The sequence below is a fragment of the Seriola lalandi genome, unplaced genomic scaffold (genome assembly GCF_002814215.2).
Source record: "Seriola lalandi dorsalis isolate HSWRI2012SDOR001 ecotype SW California unplaced genomic scaffold, Sedor1 jcf7180002054962, whole genome shotgun sequence".
In the NCBI taxonomy this organism is placed as follows: Eukaryota; Metazoa; Chordata; class Actinopteri; order Carangiformes; family Carangidae; genus Seriola; species Seriola lalandi.
Genome location: NW_019525513.1, coordinates 1,153,724 through 1,178,446, shown reverse-complemented (window position 1 = coordinate 1,178,446; position 24,723 = coordinate 1,153,724). Strand labels below are relative to the sequence as shown.

The 24,723-nt window shown below is 39.7% G+C and overlaps 1 protein-coding gene across 1 annotated transcript in view; it reads right to left on the bottom strand.

Moving 5' to 3' along the window:
- The window catches only part of cfap221 (cilia and flagella associated protein 221), a 129,002-nt gene that overhangs the window by 97,174 nt on the left and 7,105 nt on the right, over window positions 1-24,723 (bottom strand). Inside the window, exons 12-24 of the mRNA XM_023395394.2 lie at window positions 23,652-23,741; window positions 22,902-22,997; window positions 21,745-21,832; window positions 21,389-21,480; window positions 20,887-20,967; window positions 19,691-19,798; window positions 19,449-19,586; window positions 19,258-19,343; window positions 19,098-19,170; window positions 18,756-18,856; window positions 15,521-15,613; window positions 15,290-15,397; window positions 14,423-14,558 (exon numbers count right to left, since the gene is read on the bottom strand). Coding sequence (XP_023251162.1) covers window positions 14,423-14,558; window positions 15,290-15,397; window positions 15,521-15,613; window positions 18,756-18,856; window positions 19,098-19,170; window positions 19,258-19,343; window positions 19,449-19,586; window positions 19,691-19,798; window positions 20,887-20,967; window positions 21,389-21,480; window positions 21,745-21,832; window positions 22,902-22,997; window positions 23,652-23,741 — 1,290 coding nt within the window. The remainder of the gene's footprint in view (window positions 1-14,422; window positions 14,559-15,289; window positions 15,398-15,520; window positions 15,614-18,755; window positions 18,857-19,097; window positions 19,171-19,257; window positions 19,344-19,448; window positions 19,587-19,690; window positions 19,799-20,886; window positions 20,968-21,388; window positions 21,481-21,744; window positions 21,833-22,901; window positions 22,998-23,651; window positions 23,742-24,723) is intronic.

Genomic DNA, 24,723 nt, shown 5'->3' with positions numbered 1-24,723 from the left:
CATACACTATTTTAATATGGTGCATCCTTTCAATCCAATTGGTAGCAGCGTGTTTTGCAGTAATAAGACGGTTAGCAGGCTGATGTCACTTAGCCAGCAACTCTTCCCAGGGGAATCCCAGGTGCCCCCTGGCCAGCTGAGAGCTCCACCCGCATGTTCTGGATGTCTGTGCAGAACACTTACAAAGGGAGGCACACAGGGAGCTTCCTTCCCAAGCACTAAAATAACCACAGTGGAGACAACATCTACGGTGCAGTTGCTCCCACACCTGACCAAAAGCAGGACCTTAGACCTGGAGGTGCTGATGCACATCACACTCAGCCGAGGAACTGCTCCATAGCACATCACGGTCCACTGAAGTCAGAAGGACAGTGTCATCGGCAAAGAGCAGATAAGACCCTAATGTCAATGAACTGGACTCTCCCCAGACCTGAGCTGCACCTTTAAATGTCACAAAGAGAAAAGAGGGAACAAGGTGAATCTGTTGTCCATTTTATATGTGCTTTGCCTTTACGCCGACGAGACACAACTGCTGCTTGGAGCTTAGAGGGACCAAATGGCGTCCAGGAGTGACCTGGACAGTCTGTACTTTTTTTTCCCAAATCCATAAAAAAAAAAAAAAAAACACACACACATACACATCTAGGTCACTTCCGTGAGCCCCGTGATTCACCAGGACTGAATCCATAAAGTTTTAAATAACCTCCAGCTGTTTCTCAATAGTACACATCTTCCTATCTGCTCTATGACAAAATATGGAGCACAGAAACAAAACAGCGGTGAATTAGTGCTGTCAACAGCACACAAATCATTTTAATTGCATACTCTATGACCCTAAAGTACACAGAGACAATGACATAGGCTGTGAGGTTACAGTTCTGTTAGGTGGGAGGGCACTGTGTGTAGGTGTGTGTGAGAGAGTGTGGTAGGGAAATCAATATTTCATCTCATCAGGTGTTTATCTGAGGGGCCATGCAGTTAGAGGAGAGTTGGGGGAATGCACATTACACTAACAGGTCAAGGTCCTTCACATATAATGCACACACAGAGAGAGAGAGAGAGAGAGAGAGAGAGAGAAAAAAAAAACACACTTTCTATTCTTGTGAAGACATTTGGTCCTCATAAAGACAGAGACATGCTCACACACTTACACACACATGCATACTGTAATAGCAGTGGGTAACCCTTAGTAATCCCTCGGCCTTCTCTGTCTCTCCCAAGCAGCTGTGTCACTCATCCCTCGTGCCTCTGAGTGTGTGTGCAGATGTGTGTGTGTGTGATCCCAGAGGGATTCGACAGCAGCATCGCTGACAGTGATGATAGCCGACAGATTATTACTAGCCGTGTGCACTCATGTACACGCATGTAGGTTAAAGCGACCCACTGTGTGCATTTACACCCAGACAGGGAGGGGTGAAATTCATTTTTTGCCGGCAGATTTGCCGATATTGTTGATGGTTAAATGCTTCTGAACAGTTATAAGTATTTCACTTGATGGACAGAAATGAAACCGACTCAAACCGTGCAAAGATGATAAACAACCTGTGAGTGTGTGTGTGTGTGTGTGTGTGTGTGTAGGAGTGAGTGAAGGGATGTGGGAGGAATAAAAAATGCCAAGCAGTACACAGTTGCATTGACAAGTGCAGCATGTGTCTGTGCTTGTGTTCAAATCTGTGCTGCAAGGATGCAGCATATGCAGTTCTACATGGATACATATTTTACATGTTGCTCATGACAAGCGGCGGCATATTTATGCACACAATATTAAAAATGGGACATTGTAGGAAAACTAAACATGAAAAAACTACAGGGAAACACAGAGGATCTCCAACGTCCAATGTCAAAGTTTCAGTCTGGACCAAAGGGCAGACCAATGAAAAGAAGATGTCAAACAGACCACCTACATTAAAAATACAACTAAATAAATATAAATAAAAACTACACTGCAAACAACAGTAGAAATACAATATTAGAACACCAACAACATAATGACAACATATACAATAAGTAAGACAGTCACTATACATGTTATCCAATCTTTGGCTCAGCAAACAGACCATCAACTAATCTTCCTCCACATGCAATAGCAGCCAGTAAGTGAGCCTGCAATGAAAGCCTGGTGAGTACACTTCCATCCAACCAGCAAATCTCTATAAGCGGTCAGGAAATAGACCATGACTTGGGAGCCGCAGGGTTCGGAAAGTGGCCCTGTGACAGGGCAATTGCTGGTCTGAAGCCCCCGGAGTGGCACAGGAAACCTGGGCAGGTGGAGGGAATGAATAAGACTCCCTGTGGCTACAACAACTACTGTTGACATGTCTTTGAGCAAGGCAGAGTACTGACTGCTCAGCAGCAGCGAAGAGGAGAAGTTTCTTTTTTATGTGTGTGGCAATTTATCAATCAGAAAAACTGCAGTAATTGTGTACAACAATAAAAAGCAAGACTGGTACCAACAAAAACATATGTATTAATAAAAAAACGAGAAAACAGGTTGATGAAACTTCAACTAGTTGGGAAAATGTTAATTATAAATGAGTGAGGGAATGTGTGAAATTTCCATCCCTGAGGCTGCTGTAAGAGTTAGTAAGAAGTAAGTGTTACAAGAACATGTTAACAAGGGTTAAACGAGACTTGAAGTTGATGATGTCTCATATCTCATTCTCTCTTCTTCCCTCATTGTCACATCTGTTGCAGGTGTTTGGTCGGGAAAAAGAAGCAGGAAGGAGTTTTAGAGAAATGTGGTACAGAAACAGTCAGTATTGTTGCATAGTAAAAACAATGGCCACAAATTAAGGTAAACACATCATATCCCGAACGCAGCAGACTTCTACTGCCACTGATACTGTAACTGACAGTAGTGAAGCCTTTCGTAGAAACCAGAGTAATAATCTGTATCTGAGATTAAAAGTGTGCTATGGGCCTTAATCCCACCCAGAGTGCGCGCATGCACACACACACACATACACACACACACACACACACACACACACACACACACACACTGATGAAGCCCAGCAGCATAAATCCCACTTAGCCAGCTCTAAAGCACGCTTTAATTGAAAGCATTTCACATATTTAAAAGGTGACCGTTGCACTGCAGCCTCCATCAATGGGGCGCTTGGACGACACATGAAGAGAATGCATGCGATGGATCAGAACGAAAGATTACAGGACTCCATACTGATATTTGACAGCCTTAACACATTGATTCCTATTTCTATTGATCCCTCAGGACTCTAGTGGGTCTATTTTTGACCTTTCCATGACCTCTCTAACTGCGTTCTTTGTCGCCTGAGGTCCCCCCAGATGCATGCGCAACAACAGCGAAATGTACCATTAGGTGTGTAGCTTCACGAGATTGAGTTCCCCATCATCACCTGACTCCACAGATTAGACGATAGTGAAATTGAGTGCCAGGGTTAAATCAAGTTGTAGGCTGGTTGGGCTTGTTTGTAGCCGGGGCGACGTGCGCCCGAGGCCACGGAGATGGAGCTCGTGAGTAACACCCCCTGTATCTTTAAATAAATCAGAAAAAGCGCTGAGAGCAGAATAAGATCTAATACACAGCAGGTAGCGAACAGAACAGAAATACAACCTGAAACATCAACGTTTAAAGCGGCAGGTGTGTCTTAATACACTGAATGCTAATTAGCAGCACAATTGATGATTGATCTCACAGTTATGTGAGGGGTAAAAATGGCACTAAATCGTAGCAGTTGGCTGTTAACAGCTCTATCCACATAGAAAACATCTGAAATTCCGCACTGGTAGTTTTCCTGCACAATAATAAAGGTGTATCTTGTTTTTAAAAGCAGTAAAATAACACAAACGCAACAAAAATAGCTCAGTTTGCTTAAAGGAGCTTGCTAATGCAAAACTGTAATCTACCAAAAGCAGTTTTAAAGTGCTCATGTGCAAAGTTTCTTCATTCAATCTCAATTCTATGGTGTCGCTTTAAACTCAATATATAAATTTGTGCGCTGCAAATCTTTACTGATTGTCTTCTCGAGTTTTTCAATACTGCCATGTTTAGTCTCTTCTAAAGACAGCTGGAGACAGCTTCTTTCTGCAGCTACTACTTTCCTGAGAAGCATTTTGTCAGCTCATTCCTCAAAAATGTAGTGTTATTCGGTCTTACACATGGTTTTAGTCACCAGTGCGAGAGCTCATTGATGCTGCTGTTTAACAATGCAGCATTTGCAGGTTATGGTGTCAGTGGTGTCGATTAACACCCTGTTTGCAGTCACTGATAACACTCATCAAATATTCTCAATCTTTGCTCTCCCAAAGTCACTTACACGTATATGTTGATGACACCCAGTCAAGATAAATGAAACTAATAAACTGTTTCACCGATATTAAGAATTGGATGCTAATTATTCCTCTATCCACGTTCTACGAGTTTGAGTTTTGGAGTACTCACTTTAAGGCTTATTTGGTTGCTAAAGAAAAATAAGATTCATACCAAATTTCAGTGAGAAATTGAGGATTATACATGTTTTTATCTTATCCCAATTTGACTGACTAAACGACAAAACCTTAAAATTATTCCTGTGCAGAACGCTGCAGGACGGCTTTAGATTATAAGATGATATATCTCCCATGCTTTAGTGTCCTGTTTTATAATTGATTGAAAGGTTTTACTGATTATTTTTAAGACTTTGCAAGGCCTAGCTTTGGACCATCATTCCTTGAAAACACAGGCTGGCAGGAGTTTTAAATCTCATCTTATGTCTTTCATTGACAGCGCAGTCCCCTTTTGTTTTAGTTTGTTTATATTCACCTTGAATATTATTGGATTTGTGGTTATTTCATTCTCTCAGGCAAATCTGTTTGTTGACTGCATGAACTCATTTATTGCATAATTGCTGAAAGGTTTATTCACTGTTATTTATTTTATTTCACATCCTGTCAGTTCTTTATCTTTCAGTTAAGCAATTTTATAACAACATTAAGATTATTATTGATGTTTTGTTCTATTTCAGGCAAAGCAGACATTTCGGCAAAGATTTAGTGGATCCCAGGTAATATGGGCTTGTGGTGTTTGCCTGCTGTGACAGCAAATGCGAAAATTCAGCACAGCACAGGAGAGGGCAGGCATAATTTAAATGAAGGGAGCCCAGACCTGGCAGCCTGTTGATATCTTAGGATGATAATGCACAGGAATAATTGCCCTTCATGATGAAATCAGCAGAGGGACAATCAGCCCCTCAGGCTATCTGTCTTTCTGTCCGCCTGTCCTCTCTTCATACCTCAGCGGCACGGAAGTAGGCACACTACATGTATTCATTAAAATCTCAAGTATACACACTATTCTGAAAAATCTAATTTCACAAATAAGTAAATAATATATGGTAACAACATTTTTAAAGTTACAATACTAATTGTAATCACACTCATTAGCCAACAGACAGTATGTCTCACACATAAGCTCGAATGTTAGCTTCAATAAAACTGCATTACTTATGATAAATTGCTTTGACTTCTAAAAGCTATTGTGTAAATATCAAAACATTGTGTGTCATCCTAAGAAACAGGAAATAAGTCTGTATAAAGCCACAAACGTACCACACTCTCTTTATTCTATATTGCAGCTCAAACAAATCCACACTCTATCAATTTAGATTCCCTGCAAAAATAAAAGTAATGATGTATTTACTGAAGCTGTGAGGGAACACAGTTTGACAGCACTACACTGCTGTAATATTACAAAATTAAAACTCAAATTAAACTATCTCTCACCATGTACCCTCCCCTGGAAGACACTGAGCTTTTTTTCATTTTGTAAATACAGACACCCAAACAACTAAACATAAAGGAGTTGGCAACAAATTTGTGCTCTAATTATCTCTGATTTCTGGCAGTTTAGACGGTTGGAACTTTTTACAGTTGCTGCTGCAACTCAAAATGAGGAAACAGGTCTATCAATTGAATTGCTTTGCTTGCTGTACAATTAATTTTCAGAAATATGAGTCTAGAATAAGGGAAAATATTTCTCAAGGTCATGTTGAATATCTTCAAAAGTAGAGAGAGCATAAGTCTCTAATGATTTTCTTACATGGCTGTTCAAGAAAAATCAAAAACAAACTCAAAAGGTAGAGAATGTAGTTACAGAAGGCTCTGAGGTTCACCAAACCAAACACGCTGTGATCTCTGAAAACGGCAGAATGCCCAGCGCATAGCAGGATACACAAATGTGGCAAAATAAAAAATGTCAGATGGAGAGAAATGGAGCCAGACAAAAAAAAAAAAAAAAAAAAAAAGGCAAATAATCATTTTAGCACCACGCATGCCAAGATGTCTGCGCTATTGAGGTTTTATTTTTCACATAATTTGCAATGACAGTCGTCGCTGTGAAGGATCTGACCTTTAGCATTCTTCATGATGATCAGTAGATGGTGCATTAAATTAATTTTAGGAATATAACAGTGTGTTTTACATGGATGTGAAGAATATATTAGCATTATAATACATTAATAAAAAGTATGGTAAAGTGTGTAATTTTCATTAATATTCTGTGCATTTCCTGCATTGAGCATGTGAAGTGGAGTTTACTGAATATTTCAGATTAGCAGCCACTCGTTGGCACTGTTGTTACACGTTGCCCATGCTGCTATTAAAACAATGCCATGTTTTCCTGCATTGACTTATCAATACGTGATGGAAATTCACCCGCTTATGTTTAAGAAGCTTGATCAACCTTGTCAACATGTAGCCTACTCTTTCATCAGTAGCTGGAAGCAGCAACATCTGGCAGCAACCACGTAATTTTCCTCCAGAAAATGCACATTCTCTTGTTGCTCTTCCAACGTGCTATGATGGTTTGACTTTCAAATTTTTCTCCACATATTCACTGCCCTGGTTACAAGAGTAATGCAACACTAAGAGAAACCCTGCAAAATAAAAACCAGCAACAATATCAGCATCTCACAGAATGGTTTCTTAAGGCGGAGTGAAATATGGAGCAGCAACATACACATTCTTTCAACAACAGCAGCAAAGAATGGACCATAAGACGAGTAAATGCTGCAACAGAATAAACTCTAAAGCACAGTTTAAATGAAAGGATTCCTCAGATCCCATGGTATCTGTTAGGCAGGAATATTAGGTACACAGTGCGATGTAATTATGTATGGTAAGAAGTAAGAAGAACTAGCAGGATAAACAGACTGAAAGAGATGATGTTGGATATACTCTAATTGGAGGGACATAACAAGGCAAGCAGAATTATTTTGAGCTTCAAGAGCAATTTACAAATGTGAGTTTTATTCAGCTAAAAAAAATCAAACATGTTGTCTCAAAACCACTGACTACACTGTTTTCTCTCTTTCTTTTGTCTTGACCAAGCCCAATCTCAAAGGAACTAACCTGTATATAATGAATTATTGTAGTACTAAGAACGCTCACTGGGACGACTGTTAGCTACAAACAGCTTCTCTAGCTCAGTAATTGTATAGATGGCTTACTTCACCGTGTTTGTGCTGTGGTTACTAAGCTAATTAGCAGCAAACAAGAATCTAGTAACCACCTTTCTGATTCTCTCATGTTATTTTGTGTCTTACATAAAAACTACTTTTCCTACAGCACTCAATTTGGAAACTTGTTGAAAGAAATACTCTCAGGGCTTCTCACTGGAGCCATTTCAGTCCTTAAGTGACGCTAACTCTCAGAGTATTATTGCGAACATGTGACTATTCGAGTCTTATGGCTGAACAGTATGTGGAGCCAACTGCAGTTACCGGGGGGGTGGCTTTCATTGAAAGAAAACTCCACCAATGTTAAGACCACACAGGGTTTCTAATGATCTTACATTACAACGGCACGGAAAGCAGTGCTTTCACACCAAGTGTGATATAAGAGACATATTTCTTTGAAAGGATTAACCCTGTCTGTGGTGCAGGTCTTGTGCCAAGCACTGCAGGTTCAAGGCTCTCTAATGATCCTAATTAAAAAGAGTTATGAAGGATATGACGGAAATGTGACAATGACATGATGTACCGTTGCATAAAAAGAAGGCACACGGTAACTCTAAATCATTCAGCAAAGCACACTCTTAAACTATTATAACTATTATTACTATCATTATCCTTACTTGTCCACTTCCTCATCAACTGACATTTCAACTGTTTTTATCTGATACACTTTGAATGACAGTTCAACCGCTTTCATCCCTTATTCCTCATTTAACGTTACAAAGGTTTTCATCATGTAGACTTTAATTTCAACCGCCTTCATCTCTTACTCCAACTAACATTACAAGTGGTGCCGTCTTGTTCATTTTAATAACACTACTAACTACTACTGCTGCTTTTATTTGTAATATGTCAATTGACATTTCAGCTGCTTTCATCTCTTTTTCTTCAGCTCACATTTTAACTCCTAAAAATATGTCCACTTTGACGATTTCAAACTCTCAGGTTTTGAAGAACAATAAAACTTCTTCTTCACCATTCATACAATTCATTCACTTCAGTGTTTTCACTTCAGCCACTCTTTAATCAATTAAAACTATTATATTATCACATTTAGTAGTCTGTGAGGTCACTACATGATTGCACATGATGTACTTTGCAAACTTTGCTTTAAAAAGTTTTATAAAGTATATTATTATAATATATAATGGTGGAATTGTGTTTGTGTGTAGTGTATGCTGCTAATTACTGCCTTGTCTCCACCTCTCCTCTGTATACTGCTCACTGCTTCCCTGTCACCCTCTCCCACAGTCATTTAAAAGGATAGCGTGAACCTCACTCTGAATCACAATCACTTCATTTGTCAAGTATAGGAAACATGTAGAAAATTGTCTAAAGGGTGTAAGGTGCAGATATTTCTGACAAATAGGCAATTTCACAAGAGTACTGACAGAGAAGATGCAAGGAGCAGGAACAGGAAAGTTTCTAATAAGGTAGCTGAAACTACTAGACATGCCGTAAGCAGCAGTGATTTTGGTCTTGACCCTGGCATCTTTGAAAGCTAAACCCTAAATAGAAAATTACATTTACAGAAAAACAACTCAAAATAGCTCCAATTTCCTCCTCTGGGAAATGATATTTAACAGAGATGCACAACTCAGATCAAGAAATGCAGTTGACTTAATGAACATTCTCCTATGTCTGATCATGAGGGACAGTAAAGCGAAAGTTCAGAAATATTAAATGAATTGAATGAGATACGAAAAAAATGTTTTTTTTAACCATGAAATCCAGTATCTGTAGCCATTCTCGTCTCAGTCACTGTGTTTTCTTTTAGCCGGGCTCAAGAAATACCCAATCCAAGGTAAGGCCTGCCTACTAAAAGAAAAAAAAAAAGGGGGGGGTTTTATTTGCTCTTTGTTTTTTTTTCTTCCCCCCCCCATCAAAAATAAACATTTGTATTTCCGTCCGCAGAAATGTCAGGGGGATTTATGTGGTCCCTGTTTTGTGTCGGTGGCCTATTTAATGCTACACTGCACACCCCTCACTATGTGAAATGAAAGCACAGCTCTTTATGTAGCCAGCCATATTCACCGCCAATCAAACTGACAAGTAAACCGAATTCAGATTCTTGCATAGTTCATCTTTGGAAATGCATTTCCAGACACTGATATGAATCATATTTTTCTGGTCTGTCATGCTGTCACATACATGAATTAGACCCACTAAAGGACAACAACAGAGAAAGTGATGTGAAGATTTAAAAAAGACGGGACACAGGCCTCACTTGTGGGGCAGACGTAGTCCTGGAGATTGTGGTAGACGAGTAAGCCATCACCACTCCTACTGCTTTTGTAAAGAATCACTGTAGGCCTTTACCAATGTGGACACACAGCATGAGTGGTTTTTACTTAGTGTCCATTAGAGACAAAAGTAAGAGTTCTAGCTCAAGAATATTTACACAGAGACAGACATGAACAAACACTTGTCCTTGTTACAAAATTGCTCTTAAGAATACCCAGAGTCCATTTAGCCATTTTTCTCCGAATCCAGAGCATTAGTCCCTCTTTCAAATGGTTGGCTACTGTGGCATCTGCCTGTTGGTTTCCCCTTTTTGGAAGCTTTCAGATTCGGTGTAACCTCCATTATCTAAATTTGAAGTTGTTCAAGTAAATCTTTCCAATTCAAAAGACAACCAAGGTCAGGTGAAGGTGGGATTTGACAGCACTAAATTTCACTGAAGGTAAAACTAATATACGCTACTTCACCTACACATGTGACAACACTGTTTGAGCCAATATCCACAGGTCATCGTTCACCTTCAGCTGATTCCATCCCACTCTGGCCCCTCTGCTGTGTCCTGCACTACTTTGATTAGGCTAATCTGAGTTAAGTTTAAACTAAATAAACATTTGATGTGTGTCGTATCGCAGTTTCTTCCCCTCAAACACATCTATCTAGGAGCATGACTCCATCTCTGCTTCTCTGCTTTAAGGCCGTGAAGCCAAGGCAACATTTTAATGCAATGGCAGGGGGAAATATTTCCTCCTTGAGAGATGGAGATTTGTTAATGTACTAAATCCACTGTGGATAAGGAAACACAGCGGCTGGGATGAGCTCAGTCTCATCAGCTAAAGACCTCCATTTATTCATCTTACAATCCCTCATAACTCTTCAAACATCCGTTTTACATTCACTCCCACATCTGACAGTCTAACAGCATTTAGTAGGGGCTAACAGTAAGGAGGAGTAGTTTTATAAAGCTAACAGAGACTGATAGCAATACAAGCATTGTAACCACACCACCAAGAGCTGACAAGGAACGCAGCAATTATGCATTACTTGAGGTTTTGGCAAGGATTGCAGAAAACTAACATTTCGAAATAGAACGTATTAACACCGCAAATACAAGAGTGTCAGTGATAGAAGCTATTAAGTGGACTTTCTCTCTTGTTAGGGCAGAGAATGTGCACAATCAAGACTGAGCTACTTGCAGAACAAAGGAGTAATTTATTCCAACGTAGAAATTCAGGGAGTAAGAAAAGAGAAAAAAGGGCACATGAAAATCTCTAAATTACATTTAAAAAGAAAAGGTAAATATACCGGCCGACAAGAGAATGCTACCATTCACATTTTTACCTGAGCTAGAGTGTGTCAAACAAAAAAGCACAGCATCTTTGAACAGCTCACTCAAAGGTGACTCATAATTTTCACATTATCATGAAAAAAGCTGCAGGCTATGGAAAGATGGGAACAACGGTATTTTGAAAAAAAAAAGTAAAAAGAAAAAAGGACTTTCAGAATCACAATAAGTGTGAGAGTGAGAAAGACTCTAAATTATCATTTTTCAAATGACACAGTACTTTGGGTCAAAGTTATGATGCTGAGATTCTGGCTCATTATTTTCTCACGATCACAAAACCACTTAAGGCTTGGAAAGTGACTCCAGCTCAAAGTACGGAGCAGCCGATCAATACTGAATTTCTAGTTCTGCGTCCACTCACTCGGACAGCTGTAAAAGGATAAAAATTGAAGGTTGATCAATGGATAAATCAACCATTCAATCAATGTTAGAGGCTCAAAAGAAGTTTAGTCCATCTTCCCTTGATTTTACAGGATCTGCATATTCGGTATGTACAACAGAAAAAACTGTAACTAACTTGTGATTACTGTGACCAAATTACCTTTAAATTATCTTCCATAGTTTGGTACATTCAAGTTATTGTATTATATTATATTTGGGGTCCTCTGCTGCATTGTGGCAATTGGATTAAATAAGTTTTAATAACGGGTCACACGTATAAATATACTCCAAATTATCTCACGGAACGCCATCTAGTTTCTGCAATCAGAGACTTTCTGATGTTGTGAATTCTATGCACAAGAAATCAAACACTTTTTGGAGCTCTGATCTTCAGTGGGTGGAAAAGCAGCAGCAGTTACAGGACCAAAGAGTCCATTCACCTGTTGCTGCTTTTCTGATCTGCTATAAGCCATTTTGAGAGGGCAAGTCACACACACATGACCTTGTTGTGGCAGCGCAGTTGTTCCTTGCACTTAAATGCACTGAATTTGGACAGAAGTAGAAGCGTGCCATAGCTTAATTTTCGACAGGCCTTTCATTCGCTCTGCCTTGCCAGTTCCACAGCCATTACGCCTTTCTATCACCAAGAACAAGACGTGGAGCAGACTCAACACTTCAACGACCCTCAGCTGAGCACAGAAATACTCAGTGAGAATGTCAGGGCTATTATTCAGAGCAAAGTTGTTTATGGTGGATAAACGGCTGACGTGGAGATTTTATGTTCGTTATCTCTGGCTGCCATTCCGTCATAAACAGTGACTGGACCATACCCAGTATTTTCAACACGTCCACCTTCTGGTGTGTCTTTGATTGAAGACATGAATTAAGTTTTTTTAATTCAAAATTATTTCAAAACATACAGAATTAGCTTTACTCTAGACTCAAATAGCCTCAAGAGTAAGTGCTTTATATTTGACCGTTAAATACATCTTGCACGCCTCAAGCCTTCGAGGCGTTCAAAGCGCCACATGAAGCCATTCCAAACACAGAATACGCAAAAGGCTTTGTTCAAAGTGGAACCAAATTTATTTCAGCTTTTGAAAGAAGTTGCTGGGTTGCCAGTCAAAAGAATTTCAGGGGGGATGTAGTATCTCTGAGGGGCCATTACTCTGAGGCAAAACCTACCAAGACCGCAACACAATTTCTCACCCAGGAAGTGTTAGGGAGTAATTCAGTGAAATGTGTGAAGTGAAAAGCGAGGAAAGAGCGAGCGGTAACTGCGAGCCAGAGATGGACAAGAAAAGAGAGATGGTGTTAAAAGTTGCGATCACGTCCGTTGCTGCTGGTTATTGTTGGTTTGTCCCAGGAGTAGTAAATATTAGCCGATGGAGAGAAGAGACAGCAACAGAGGCAGTTTCTGTCTCACAAACGACCGCTTGCTTTCATTCTGGCCTCCTCTAGATGATTTCTGAGGATGGTCAGGTTATTGTGGCGAACATGTCAACTGAGCAAGGCTACGTTCTTGTCATAGGGTTTAGGGATTTAGCTGCTGTCTCTAAGTGTTATACCTCATTTTTCAAGAAGGTTGGAGAAAAGAAAATAATGGATACTGTATTCGCGGGGTGACACACATGTTACCATGGTAGAGGTTATATTTTTTTTTTTACTGGAAATGGTATAAAACAGATGCTGACTGCTGGGTGAATAAATTATACAAACTGACTGTAAAAAAGAGAGCACTGCTGTACTGTATCTCCTCATTTCCTCCCTCTCTCCCTTCACACACATCAAACATACGCTGTCTCTCTCTCTCACACGCGTTTCTGTTACTATTATTACACTGTCTATTACTTATTAAATGTATATCACTGCTGTGGCTCTAATTAAAAATGTAGCTGTAGTATTGCTTCCCGTGAAGCATATATATATATATATATATACATATATATATCAAGTCTTAACCTGCACAAAGGAGGGAAAATGTAATTACGTGAGCATTAATAAAACAGTCAATTTCTCAATGGAATTTCAGCTGCAGTGAAAACAAGGTTACTATCCTTTATAATCCACCCTCTACTATCACCTCAGCTCATTCTAGTAGCTTGGCTATAGGCCAACTCTGTGTCTAAAAACTGTTGGGGGGGTTCAAAGAGACACTGTACGTTCACTGTACATTTCTAAAATACAATGCCATCAAGTGAGCACACACACAGTCACTCACTGAAGGACAAATAAACTGGAGAGCTGCTCTAATTGTCAAGCTCATAGAGTTGGAGCTCCCTCTAGGGGTGAGAGCGGACACATGTGCTGCACTGGACTCCATCACAGTGAGCTCACAGCCTGCCGGCTCTTCTGGAAATTAAATTCAGACCTCAACAGCTTTCTCTTTATAACCGCAATAAATATGACCTTTTAAATGTTGAATTGATGTTGCTGGGATAGCTTACAAATCAGCAAGCTTTTCAGGGCAAATGCATTTCAAATAAAAAATGGTTCAATCATATTTAACTGTCACCAAAGGTCAAGTGTGACACTGTTGTTTGCGGCATAATAAGGTTTAATAGTGAGAAGCGCAGTCGCACTGTGTTTCTACGACAACGTAAACTGTGAACGGTGTAAAAAATGCAGAATTATCATTTTTAATTGAATGCAGTTTGTCAGTAATGTGTTAGAATATACTGTCGCTGTGCTTATGTATGGATCCGAGTGGGTGGAGGGATAACGAATTTCCAGGATTTGTAAGAGAACAGGAGCGGAGCTTACTGGTAATTTTGAGTGGGTGGGAGGAAGGCTTATAGGTGGGTGAGAAAGTAACCAGGTTTTATTTTACAGAAGTGGCAGCGCAGACAATGTAGAGTCTCGTACGGCTGAGTATAGCGCTTATTTGTGGTGCCACGAATGTAGTTTCTCGTGCAAGCGTGTGTACGCACATATCCTGGTTCCCGGGTGTCCGTGTGTTTCGAGGAAGTGTGTGTGGGTGTTTTACCTATTCGCAGTCCTCTCCTGGTGAATGAGAAGTTCCGTTGTCGACTCCAAGTTGCCTCAGCCTGGTCATCACTCTTCTTCCCATCTGGTTGAATTCAGACCTGTATGTCGCCTCCATCTGAAGCTCCCTCTGGTGCCTGTGACAGAGAAATTTAACGTTATCAATGGAAGAACTGGACAGATTCAGCAGGGAATAGAGAGACCAGTAGACAAGAGCCTCCATTTAATAATTGCAAGATTTAGATTAAAGTAATCTATGCCTAAACAAGCTATAATCTGTCAAAAATATGACAGTATATCTCTACAAAAGGGATGACAATACTTTTAAAAACCCCTTTGCAGGGACAGTTAAATTGTCATTTGCTAGAGGATGCTAACAATTTAGACCCGCACACGTATGGTATCAGGTACACTATGAATTTATATGATAAGAGTGCATTTTGAGTCAAGGCTGGAACTTCAGCCATAAAAATATAATCTTATCTTCATAGATAATGAAAGGTAGTTATAGTTAGAAATCTTTATCAATTATATCTAAATGATCTTTTTCATTGTGATGGCAGCAGTTAAAAGAGAGCTTCACGCAGCGTTTGAAGTTTTCATCTACGCAATTTGAACATTCATTAACTTCATATTTAGTTTATCATGAGGATTTTTCTGTCTTAAAACTTACAACATGTTTAATGCCCTTTCCAACTACCACTATCTGCAATGTGTATGTGTGTATGGATATACTTTCATATACATTCATCCTATTTGTTGCATGGGAAGTGCTTCCTTCAGGTCAGTAAGGATTCATTGTACATAATGTCATTGTTATGTTGTAACCTCTGTCTTAGCAACGCAAATGCTGCACCAGTAGACTTACCAGGCTGTCATTCCCGTGGTGAGGTTGCTATTGGAGACCAGAGGTTCCCCAGACAAGAACTCTGCTCTGATCATCTCTGGAGTCAGTTGAACTCCTGAGCCTTCACACCTGCGCACAGATAAAAACATACTGTACATAATCTGAGCATCGGAGCAGCGATTGTACTCACTTTTTCTTGCTGAGAGAAAACACAAGCAGATCAATAGTGTCAATAGTGTGGTATGTGCTTACGGTTTGTCCATTAGTGGTGTCAGATCATCAGGAAAGGTGGTGAGAGGACGAGGTGCTGTGAGTGGAAGTACATCTGTGCTGTAGTCGACAGACCTAAAGGAGACACACACACACACACACACACAGCTTTTTTTCCTGAAGAGCGAGACCAAACATCACAAAATCGAGACAGTGGTCAGATACTTCTTACTCAGATGAAAGGACTGCTTAGGGTTGTTTGAAATCCCAGTTTGAACAGGAACATTAAAAATACTCCTGAGTGAAAGCTGATACCACTCACAGGCAAAAATAGATTTAAAACATTGACAGGTTTGGCTTTGGGAAGCAACCCTGCTCTAAGCTGTGATTTCATTCTGAACAGACACTTTATAATGGCAGGAGCATGGAAACACATGGTCACATAGACATACAGTCACAGTCTGGGACTGGGTTGTACCAGTACAAGTCCTTCCTAAGTTCTTAGTAACCACTAACTGGTTTCAAACAAGTGATTTACTACTATTTTACTTTACCTATACTAACATATCAAACTTAACAGCCCATCTTTTGTAAATGGAGATACGAGTTTATTATAAAAACAGTATGTGGATACATGTCTGGTGCTGAATGTGTGTGTTTTACAGTTGGTAGTTTCCATGTAGTTATCATACTAACATAACCAGCGGCATTTATCTAGTCATTTAGTCTGACGTTAGTAGCATAGTGTTTTGTAACTTGAGGTATACTGTGCTATTTTTGTGAAATGTAATTTATTTCAAATATTTCTATCTTAAACTGTTATTGAACAGCATTTTGATCCCCCAAGTCAGAAAGTTTTACTCCTCAATCTAAAAGCATCACATATTAACAAAATAATGGCGGTAAAATTTTAATGACAGTAAAATTAACTAGTGGTAGTTAATTAAAGTAGTACAGCTGTAAAATAAGTAGAATCTGTACCTACAGAGTTGCTGTTTTAAAGTTTGTTGGTAGTTGAGATACAACACAGTCCCTTCAATCATTAACACATATTACATAAGGAAAACACATCTCTCATTCTCCTGCTGTCAAGTTTCTGTCAATTTCATTCTCATCTGCTATTACGATCACCTGACATAAATCATATTGTTTGTGTGTGTAAGATAACCGGAGACACAGTGAATGTAACCGGTGATGCAGTGCTGGAAAATTAATGAGACTGAGCAGGGAGGCTGGGGGAAAGTCATCTCTTGCATGAAAAAACAAGAATATATCTTCAGTTATCCTGCAGATCAGTGGTGACAGGCATAAAGAGAATATTTTGCCTTTCCAGGCATCTGATTATGTAAGGTGAAGGAAGGTGGAGAGAGATGGGAAGTAGACAGAAAGGTGAGGAGAGAGAGAGAGTTGTAGGAAAATAGTAGTCAAACCCACATATTCACAGATACATCATGTGAACAGTGGTTGGCCAAATTACTTGGGGATCTTCTCAAATAAAGACTTAAAATGGTTTCATATCTCCCTGGGTACATTGCATCATTAGCTCTGCAACTTTCATTTTGTTACTTAAATCATATTGAAACAAGAAATCCTATCATGCAAGATAAATTACAACATTCTGTACATAGAAAAAGTCAGAAACAGGAAGTGTTTTGCACACCTGAGTCATAGTCATTGTGACAGGGTGCTCAAAGAAACATACAGTGCACCACAAATAGAACAGGACAGCCCCAAGCTGTGTTCACTAATACGCTACATCAAAATATCATAATTTATTCACTGTCCATTTAGGCTAAAGTCTGAATAAATCATTATTCCACAGTGTGAGTGGAGACTGTGTGTGAGGGGCTCTCCGCTTATTCTGAACAATGTCTCGTTTCCATTGTAGAAAGAAGACACGAGTGTGTTCGGCTGCTGGATGAGTCAAAAATTCAGTTTAAATTCAGTTCAACAGGAAGCGTCCACGATTCCTTGTTTTTAAAATCTCCAATTACTTACCTGTTCCTTGCTTTAATTTTAGAAACAGAGACATTTAATCTAAATAACAGCTGGAAAATTGGAACCAGCAGACCACTGCACTAATAATAATTAATCTTCAGGCCAAAACTACTGAAATGTGGCCTTTTCACTCCAAGCAAGTCAAGATGTACATTTAAGTCAGATTGATGATATCCAAGGCTCTAAAACCAGAGGGAGAAAACTAATCTCAACACACAGGATCGATTTTAGGAATGTACAACTTTACCGACAGAATATAAGAACCACACCCACTGTTCTTTCTGTTCTTTATAAAACCGCAGTGGGATTTAAAATAAAAAGCAGCTTATTTTCTAAATTAAATGGAATCAGAACCAATACTTGAAATCCAAAATGATACCTGCTGTAAGCGCAGTACTGCATGTACTCCAACTCTATGACTGTGAAATGAGTTCTGCCGGATATGTTACGAGTAGACACTTTGACAGCCTCCAACCTATCAGGTGCTGGAACTTGTGCGGACTTGGCTCTAACACATCTATTTTTGAAGAGTGCGAGAAGTCATGTTCCTGTAAAACTGTATGTGAGATGATGAGTAGGATAATAGGGCGAGAGGATAAATATCTACTGGTATCACTTGAGAAGGAAGGAAAGAGAAAGAGGTAGATAGAAATAAGTTGTCTGCAAACCTTTCTAAAATAACTAAGGCTGAAATAGACAATAATTTTTCATTATTCAATAATCTACCATTAATTTTTTGTAGCTTGATATATCTTGTAAAAACTCAAATCTGGAGCAGCAGTTTTGCCACCAGAGGGTCATAAATTCAAATTCCTATGCAGGCGGTAAAAATATGGACAGCAGATGTGAACAACAGCCACTTTGTACTCTGTAAACAGGTAGTGTAAACATGTGCTTTGTTGGTGCTTTGCTCCAGTTGGAGCTCCTCAGCGACTACTTCCACATAAGGCTGGTTTAACACAGGAACCTCGGGGTGAGTACAACCTCTGTTTTAACTTCTGGGTGGCTGTTTTCTATATGAAGTCATTCTCACTTCCTTGCTCAGTAAAAAGGAGGAAAAACAGGAACTGGCACAACTTAATATTTCACACAGAGATGTAGTGGTAATAAAAAGGTAGCAAACTCCAGCTTCTATTGTCTAAGGTTGAACTAAAATTTAGTCGACAAATAAAAAAGCAGGTAGGTGAAAGTGTATTCACCTCACAGCTCACATTATAATTTAGCTCTGTTAGGGTCCAGCTTTCACTTTCTCAGTCCAAGAAAAGCAGTTGTGACCTACCTGCGCAGGGCACAGCCACTGGTGAGAGCAGGTTGGTTGGACAAAGAGTTCAAGGCGATCGAATCGAAGTTCTTCCATGTCATGACCCCTTTTATCACTTCCTGTTGTTGGTCAAGAGAAAAAAAAAGAACAAACAACATTTCAGATCTAAAAATGGAGCTACATCAACTTTTACTGAAAGTGGTCAACTTTGAAAAATGCCTGTGATTATCAAACACTTCAGTCCAGCAGGAAAACGTTTTCTAACATGTCCAAACAAAGATGATCAAAACAGGGTTCAAGTGCCTTACAGACAAGACTAAAAGCTTTTCAGAGAAGTTCACTGACTACAAAGTCTCTAACCTTGCGATCCAGAAACTTCTTCTGAGTGTGCAGAGTCCTTGTGTCATGCATGTTGCTCTCTGAGACTGTGTACCTGCAGACAGAAAGCACTGTTTTGTGCAATTGTTTTGATGCCCAAGAGAAATAAAAGGACAACATGACAGAAGATGACTCTTCTTACCTGGGCAGAGGGCAGAGGTGGAACTCCAGATCACTCTCCAGGTAATTAGGGGTCGGTTTGTAAGCCTGCAGGCCTGGAGCCGGATTCTAAACCACAATATCACGAGATAAACACGGGAACAATTCTAGTTTGAATATACCTGTCACCTTGAAACACATCATCATGTAGGGGAAATGAATGAGAAGCCTTACAAAGATCCTGAGCGGGTTTGCAGGGAAAGGTCTGAGCAGAGCTTCAGGGGCAGTGAAGCTGAGACCCGCCACCTCCTTTGCTTCCGCAGCTTCTTCTTCATTTTCATTCTGCTGTTCCTTCTCGGCTCCAGCCTCGTCCTGAAAAGCAACAACAACACAGTGAGATTAATTTTTTTAAAGGCAATCAAAGAACAAATTAGTAGAAAGATCAGTATGCTTGAGTGAAGGTGCTGTATAGTTACCGGAGCTCCAGTGCGAAGTGGTCTGGCCAGAGTAGTGGGGATATAAGAGTTAAATGCCTCCCAGGTTGACACAGGCTCGTAGCCCATAAGCTTATAGTGCTGAGGAACCTAGAGGGCCAAAACAGTATCAACAAACACTATGGTTAGAATAGCGACAAAGGGCGTTGTGTAGAGTAGTGGTCTAAGCAGGCGCCCCATGTGTAGAGGCTACAGTCCTCGCTGCAGTTGGCCCCGGTTCGAATCCCGCATCGGACGGCCTTTCGCTGCCTGTCATTCCCCATCTCTGCCTCCCCGTTTCCTGTCTCTCTCCACTATACTATCGAATAAAGGCATAAAAAGCCCCCCCCCCCAAAAAAAAGAATATCAACACTACATCAAAACAGATATGAGAAATGACTTGTATGAGATTTAAGATTCTTAATACTGATGCAACAATGTGTACGTAGCATTTACTATTGTAGCTGCTGCTCAAGGTGGTTTTAATTATTGGTTAATTGTGGTTCCCAGATTAGGGGTCAGACACCTCCAGAGGGTCACAAAATAATTCAGGGGGATCATAACGCGATGAATAATAAGAAAAAATATAAATGTTCAATCTGATGTTTTTAGGAACAATTATTTGAATGAAGTCATCTCAGAGGTTTACCCTAACCCACAAGCCAAAAACAGTTGGAAACCACTGGTTTAATATTCAACAAGCACTGTATTTTATTATATGGCTTATGATACGCATGTACAATACTTTTCACAGTATGAGGTAAAGGCTGGACCCAAATGCAACCAACACAAGGGATTCAGTGAAAAATGTTCAATAGGCAGAAGAAACTACAAAACTGGTGAACCAACCTAACAGGAAGCCAAAGCACGATGTAACACAAGGAACTTCAACAGACGAACTGACACAGACACTGAATAGACACAAGGGAGGCAAGGCTGATTGAACACAGGTGAAACACATTAGGGCGGGGCAGACAAATCAACAAGGAGGGAAACAGGACAAAGACAGGAAGTAAAACATCGAGACACACAAGGAAATTAACTACAAAATAAAACAGGAAATGGCCAAACTCAAACATAAATTGTCAGTCATGCACAAGCAGAGTGACATTGCATCAATATTTCTTTACTTTTCACCACTGCAGGTGCTGGATGTTGAGCTATAAGTGTGATGTTCAGATGAGCAGGAAAATACCTACTTTAAGCTTGAAGAAAGGAATATGCGTTGTCACAGTCACATCAATAGGATCCACAGGCACTGAGACCAAATTACTGTGAGTCTAGAAATATCAAGGAGACAAATGGCGTTATTTGTTCAGTTGAACACCGAGGCCGTTCCTCTGCGGGGCATCAGGGAATTGAAAGATTTAATCAAAGTGCGGGAAAGTGAGCTTCTCTTTGATTCCACGGTTAGATCAAAGACGTCTTTCAGGGGAAATAATGAATGAAAATTGTTTCATGTGCAGGACAATAGCCAGCATTCACTTTTCAGAGGTTTCTCGTCTACTATATTTCAGCTCCCATTTGGATAATTTAGATTTAACAAGGTGATCAAACTCTTTTGCTGACAGGCTGCTGATTTCTGTCTTTGACATAAATGGGCAGGTACACTTCAAACATATCTAACTGCTTGTAATCTGCATTAGGACAGTAACTTTTACAGTTTGCTGTTAGGGTGCATTAAATATGTAACATACTCACCAGTGGGTCATGTTCATCAGGGAAAATGGGAAAAGAAAATGGAAAGACTTTGTCTGGCGATATCTCCAGGTCACACGGCTTCTTCTCTCCGACTAAAGTGAACATAAAAGAGGTGAGACAATTATAAAAGCAAAAGGTCAGTGAGAAATATTCAGTAATAAAAGTATAACTAAATGCACAGAGTACCATAAATAGCCCTGTTCCTCAGGATTGCATATATGTTCCAAGAACCTCATAATAACCTGAAGGGATTTTATTTCAATTTTACCTCTAGAAATAAATTCAATTAAGCATGCTTTCCTGACACCGCAAAATGAGATTATTTCTGAATGAGGAGATCTCGGGATAATCGAAACCTTTCTGTGCCGAGGGCAGGTTCCTCACGCTGTCTACCAGCTTCTTCAAACTCACTAGTCTTCGGTTCATGCGACATCGGATCACAACCTGTGAGAGAGCAGAACAGCGTGATACTGCTGTCTACAAGTCTGACTTTTTCTTTATTTTACAATGACTCACAAAGAGAAGAGCAAAGAACAGAGGAAACATAAACCAAGTGGACAGCAACAACTGCTGCCTAGCGATGGGCAAGTGCAATAAAATAGAGAAAAAATATGAATAAACAATTGAGCAAACAAGCACACTGGTTACTAAAATTATTTGTTATTGTAATTTTAACAAACTCAGTAAGTAAGTTTCTCTTCCACACTGTCCACAAGTGCCTGCTCATTGTGTTGGGTTTTCTATATGCACAACCAGAGCTGCCTCATTACATTATTTACTTAAATTACTTGACGTATTTTTAATTGGTTAAGATAACCATCCATTTCCTGTTACCTGTCTGTCCAGGAAAAGTTAATTGATTATTTTATATTACCAGGAATTATGGCTATACACGGCTGATAAGTACAAAAATGTGATCTGAATGTGAATAAATTCATGTACTAAATAAATAATTGAGGACAAATATTATACCAACTGATTCTGTGAGTGTTATAACCATGAAAAGGTCTAAAAAAAGTCTTAAATTGAACACAGTAAAAGCTGCAGAGACCCTGTATGATTTTAAAATTAAAGATTTTCTCTAAATAAATAATTCACACAACAATGGAGCGATACATACTTATGTCATTACTAGTATTTTATATTTATAAAAAGAGTGTCTGCTTGAGTCAGCTGCACCAGCACATGAATAACAACCTATTAGGTCAACACAGTGTTCAGCAAGAGTCTCCACTGGAAACAGAGAAAACATGCTCTTCCTGTGGATCCAAGAGGCCATGTGAGATTACTCTGCTTTTACTGGGATGCACTGCACCCAGGAAGCTCGACTGTACGGTAAGGAATATTATACATTTAGTGTGAAGAGTTTACACACGGCTGAGCTAAAGGGACACGGCCGCAGGGACAGCAGCCATCTCCTGGGGGAAGAGGAACGTGTGTGTTGTGCATCTCAGCAAATGCTAGTGCATGTGTGCATTTCCACGGTGACTTTACAGTACTTGGATGTGTGTACCTTGCGTGCTGCCTGCTGGAACAGTCTGAGGGCTCTTCGTCTCAACTCCCAATGAAAACTGGAGTAAAACTGGAAGGTTGGGGCTCCCTCTGGGGCCTGGAGGAGGTTAGAAAAGACATTTATTCCTGATTTTTATATGCTCGTTTGACATCATTACATTGAGTTCATATGAAAAGTACCATAAAGTGGGATTTCACAGGGTCTTGGCTTGAAGTATTTAAATGACAAAAGATGGTAGGGTTGAAAAAATTAATGTTAGATTGAATTAAATTGCAGAAAAGGGCTGAAAGCAACAGATTCATTTCATCTAACATTATTGAAACCCCTCTTTTATGAAGAAGAATATACATGTAAGAAAATATATAATCCTGAATGACTTAGTGATGTTGCATTAATTGAACATTGTGCCAACTGCAGTTTTTTAACGAAGGTGCTTTACTTTCAGACTTTCATGTGGAGAGATATTATGCTGTGTGAGACTTTACTCAAGGCTGAGGAAACACACACACTCCTGTTACTACATCATGTACACTATCGGAAAGTCAGCCTGTGAAGCGTGATGCTTCAGTTAATCTAGCGATGATGGGAACCTCAGTCTAGTGCAGCAGCAGTTTAGAAACAACAACTTACACAACCAGTGATGGATTCGTGTGGAGAGTTATTAACTTGTTGTTGATGTTACCAGCAAAGCAAACTGAGTGAAATGTGGAAGTTTTGTGTCAAAGTAAACGTACAAAAGTAGAGATTTACCTGTCCAGCTTCACAAAGCACTCGTCTGGAGGAAAGTTTAGGTGGTCCAGCAGCAAAGTCTTCCTCTTGCCTTACATCTCCCCTTTGTACCTACAACACAATAAGTTAGCAGTGCATAGAGGTTATGTATTAAACTGCATATTTTTTGTTAGCATGCTAACATTTGTTAATGAACACTAACCACAGAGATTAGCTGAATCTGAAGGGAATGGTGCACCGCTAGCATAGCTAAAAATATCAATTCCTAAAGCAAGTGTCACAAATAATTATTTTTAGTTTGATAATAAGTATCTCACTTTCAAACAAGAGGTAGCTTCTCTTTCGTTGTACAGAGAGTTATAAATTTACACGCATTTTGTTGAGTGTCATGATGTCTGAACTGGTAAGAAACCTATAGGAATCCAGCTAAAAAAAAAAGTTCCAGTGCAAAGGGAGATTGGTATGTGGCATAAAAACAAAAGTAAATGTTCTTTCTATTTTTGCTAAATCCTTCTGGCAGTGACAGATGGTGCAAACTCAACTGAAAAAGAATATCCCAACAAGTTTATCCTCTACGGTAAGAACAACTTGAAATCCCTTGGCTGAAGAGGCAACGTTTCTCTTTATCATGGGAAGAAATAAGCGTGATGTCTTAATTCCGTGAATCAAGCGACCGCTACCAATCATCTGGAGCACGGTCTCATTTGCCAACATTTGGTAAAAAGATTGTGTCTGCAAACCTTTTCACTCTGATGCAAACAGAGGAAGAAGGTTTATCAGTTGGCTTATTTAAGTTCTGGCCTGCAGTCAAGATTTCAAGATGACCTATACAAGAAGATGGTAGCTCTTCCTATCATAAAAACAGCAGCAGTCCCCATAAAATACCAATGTGGAAATATGAGGTTGTAAACAGAGATCATATCTATGTGTGCGTGCGTGCATTATAAACAGTGCAGGTGGAGAGGAGATGGGGAGGAAGTCCTGCTAAGTGTCTGTGAGCGTTCTGTCAACTATTCAAATAACTTTTTTCTGGGGACACAAACACACACAGACTCATATTTCACATCTGATGTTACTTTGGCTGAGTCTGCAC